The following is a 3,972-nucleotide window of genomic DNA, read 5'->3' as shown; positions in this document are numbered from 1 at the left end:
TGTAATCTGCCAATTAATTTTTATAATCTGTAATTGACTTTTACATCAAAACGTGTACGTATGACTTGCAAACGACCATTAACAATACGTTGGATAAAGTATTTGTGTTATCATTACATGAACGGACGCTGTTGAAACGCTATGTGGTGTCGCTTTGACGCGTAGCGGAATTAAAGTGGCATGACATGTCTGAGTATGCGATGATCGCCGCATAGATGGAGTGAAAATGCACACGTTCCTCGCATAGACGATACCAAAATCATATTATGCAACAAGTTTGTAGTTGCAATCGAAGTGCCCTTATGTTAATCTGACCATTCGCTCGCTTTTTCGAAGACACAATACTATTTAATTCAAACACATTTCTCATAGAAAAGATCTCTCATAGAAACAATCACCTTACAAGTTTTCAACGTTCCTTTATTTAGAAAGTCGAAGCTGAATATTGAACATAATTCGGCAAGCAATACTTTTTCGGAAGAAAATGTAGTCGTTGATCACATTCATTTAAATCAAATAGACGTTTATAATCCAATATCGAAACAATGTTATTGTTGTTGTTTTTTAACTTGTGCTCTACCATTTTATTTTAGGTAACCCGGTATTACACTTGATATCAATTTTTAAATACATGTTTTCTGATAACGGTTCTCTATGAACTTGACTCGGTTTTATAAACTACATTTCGTACAGATCTTACTAAAGAAATGAATTATATGTATACCGAAATGTGTGTTGGCCCCAGGTGATAATTGTTCTAAGTTTTCAAAGATTTAGAAGAGACATTAGTTTTTTTAAATATATAAATCAAGCGAGGAAAGAAAAAAATAATATTGTTTAAAGTAATTCTGCTTGCTTTTCGCAGTATATTATATCGTACTATATAATATAATAAACACTAATTCATTATTCACAATTACTTTAAATGTTCTATATATTCGATTATAGTAGTTTTCTGTGTATATATAGTTGAGGCTGATATGTAAATTATAAGGTTCTCGTGTCGAAGACTAAAAAGTGTACAATTTAGAACCAAATACGTGTTTTATTGATCACAACTAACAATCAATCATACTACTGATATTTACTTATAAGTTATCTCAAAACACTGGTAACTATAACAAACCAACGTTGATAGTTAGAGATAACTATGTTTGTATTATATAATGTGTTAAATATCTCAAAGACTGTAGGTTCAATTATCATTATACTAGCATTCAGTCCGCCTGGGCAAATAAGAGCGAGTTCATGGTGTAGAAGTAATCACATCCGCTAAACACGAGGAATGTTCTGGGTTCAATTCTCAGTACAATCATTTTTCAATGGTCACTTTTTATGGTAATGGTTGCATTATATCATTGCAAGGCCATAGTGTCAATATGACGTTTGGTATAACTTCGAACAAAATCATATACCCGAAACCCATATACATTATTTTAAAAAATATGCATTAAATACGCGCTTGACAAAAGTATTTTTGTTAAATGTTCTTTTTTTAATTTTAATAAGGTTGAAGTGTCCGAAGATAAAAATATACCTTGAAACATGTTGGTCATTCAGTGTCAAGGCAATTATTCATAGCCAAAGAAAAAAAATGTTCCCAATTTAAAAATGAAAGTACTGACAGTTCTGGTGTGACGATAATTTTGAAGATAATGGATATAAAAGCATAAATTAAAGTTTATGTACATCATCACAATTGTGTATGTGGATACGAAACAAAATTTGGGTACAAAAAAAAATTTGGGGACGAAACAAAATTTGGGTACGAACACAAATTGTGTACGAAAAAAAAATTGTACGAAAAAAAATTGTGTCCGAAAAAAAAATTGGGTACGAAAAAACATTCGTTTCGTTAGAAACTGCAATCACAGAGGTCTGCCAAAACTTCCAGACAGTTCTGAAGTGGTGTCAAACCTGGCGGATGTCGGTAAGCCTCAACAAAACAGAGGTAATATTATTTAGTGCTAAACCCGTAACCATCAATACAGACGCATTCATGGCCGGAAACAGTATTCTACCCTACAACGGCTTCCCAAAGATCCTGGGCATTACACTAGATGAAAGAATGAGCTTTGATAGACACATTCAGCTAGTAGAACGGAAAGCTAGCGGGGCACTCAAGATAATAAGAGAAGTAAAGGGTATAGCCTCTCTGGTCTCAACCAAGAAGTTAATAAATATCTACCAGTCTATGGTGAGATCCATTGTGGAATATGGGGCAATCATCTGGCAGGGAGCAAAAAACAAGACTGCACTAGAATCAATACAAAGAAATGGTCTATCTCTATGCCTCAACTTACTGCAAAATGCAGGAAGAGAGGCAATGGAGGTAGCCACGGGAATCCTACCAATTGATCTTAGTTTAGAAGAGATAGCTTTTCGGGAAGTGGCAAAGATTCAGGCAAAAAGGATAACACACCCTATGAAACAAAAGCTAGAAGAATTGCTCCAGAACGACACACCTCCAGTCCATATTAGCCCACTAGCACTAGCACTTAGCCAGGCAAATGACATGGTAAAAAACACAGGAGTAACAGTCAACACAATAGAACCAGTGATGGATTATGAGGTTGGATGTATTCGCATGTCCAGAACATAACCAGAGTACTGGAGCCGTTTAGGTTCATCGAAGAACAGAACCCATGAACAGGAGAGCCTTGGAAAAGAGACCATCATGGATATCATGATGGAGGCCCCACAAGACTGCACATTTGCCTTCACGAATGGATCCTGCTTGACTAATCCAGGCCCGACCGGTGCAGGAGCAGTCCTGTATCCCCCAGGAGGTGACACAATCAGGCTGAAAAGAGTGGTCACAAAACATGGTACAATCCTGTTAGCTGAGCTGGTCGCAGTACTAATGGTTCTGGAGGAAATTCTACAACATCCTCACCTAACACCCGGTAACACAATCCAAATCTTCAGTGACAGCCAGACAGTGGTAGGCATCTTAACCATGGGCTGGAAAAACAACGGCCATAAGAGTGTGATTGAGGAAATCAAGAAGGCACTAAGGACACTATCTGTGACCACAACAGTGCATGTCCTTTGGACACCCGGCCACGCAGGTCTGCAGGGCAATGAAGATGGAGCAGAAGAGGCCGATGCAATGCCCGAAGACTCCAGGACGACCACAATCCAAGAAGTGAAAGGAGCAAGCCATAAGTCCTGCATGATTAAGTGGCAAAAACGTTGGGAGAACTTATCTACCGGTAGGACTTTCTATGAGTTCTTTCCATCAGTCGAGCAAAAGCGACATCTTGACCACCCAGATAAGGCAACATATGGCGTGATCCTGCAGCTACAGACGGGGTATTCAATCCTTAATGCACATCGCAACAGGGTTTGCATCAATGTCTCACCACTGTGCGAGTGTGGAGCATTACCTCCTGGAATGCTGCATCCATGAAACACACCGGGGCGAACTCTTGAAAGCACTACACAAACTATGTGGAGTCACGGCCCTTGATATCAAGACACTACTCAACACAGACGATCACCCATACATACCAGGCTTGAGAGAGACTATTACGTCTGAACTGTCCAAGTATATCAAAGCCACAGGCAGATTCATGACAAAGCAGCCTGTCAGCGATAAACCCCGATCCGACATCCACAAATAAATTTATAAAAGTACATGAGATAAAATTACCTGTGTGGAATATTTACAAAGAGACTAATATATACCATGAGACACTTGTGACGAAGAGTCCGTGAATCGAGGATCGAGGATGGGTACACACATAAATTGGGTACGAAAAATGTTCGGTACGGAAAAAATGAGGGTACGGGAAAGTAGAACACGTGGGGAACTTGACCCACACTCACACATTCTCGGCCCGTTCCGTCAACCATCGGATAAGTACCTCGAAGGCAATAGTATGAATACACATTTCGGAAGCGGTAATGCGATCCTACCTACGCGCGTCAAAATGTAAGCGAAATACAATGTATGTAAACAAAGGCCTG

General features: G+C 38.8%; 1 protein-coding gene across 1 annotated transcript; it reads left to right on the top strand.

Annotated features, from left to right (window-relative positions):
- Window positions 1-2,677: 2,677 nt before the first annotated feature.
- LOC127857440 (ribonuclease H-like) lies at window positions 2,678-3,412 on the top strand. Its single transcript, XM_052393836.1, has one exon. It carries the CDS (start codon window positions 2,678-2,680, stop codon window positions 3,410-3,412), a length of 735 nt encoding a protein of 244 aa, XP_052249796.1.
- Window positions 3,413-3,972: the final 560 nt, after the last annotated feature.

The sequence above is a fragment of the Dreissena polymorpha genome, chromosome 14, assembly GCF_020536995.1.
Source record: "Dreissena polymorpha isolate Duluth1 chromosome 14, UMN_Dpol_1.0, whole genome shotgun sequence".
Classification (NCBI taxonomy): domain Eukaryota; kingdom Metazoa; phylum Mollusca; class Bivalvia; order Myida; family Dreissenidae; genus Dreissena; species Dreissena polymorpha.
Note: the sequence above shows the minus strand (reverse complement) of the source record. Positions and strands in the feature narration are given on the sequence as shown.

Excerpts from the sequence above, each read along its gene's own strand:
- LOC127857440 (XM_052393836.1), top strand. The coding sequence starts at position 2,678 with ATGGATATCATGATGGAGGCCCCACAAGACTGCACATTTGCCTTCACG.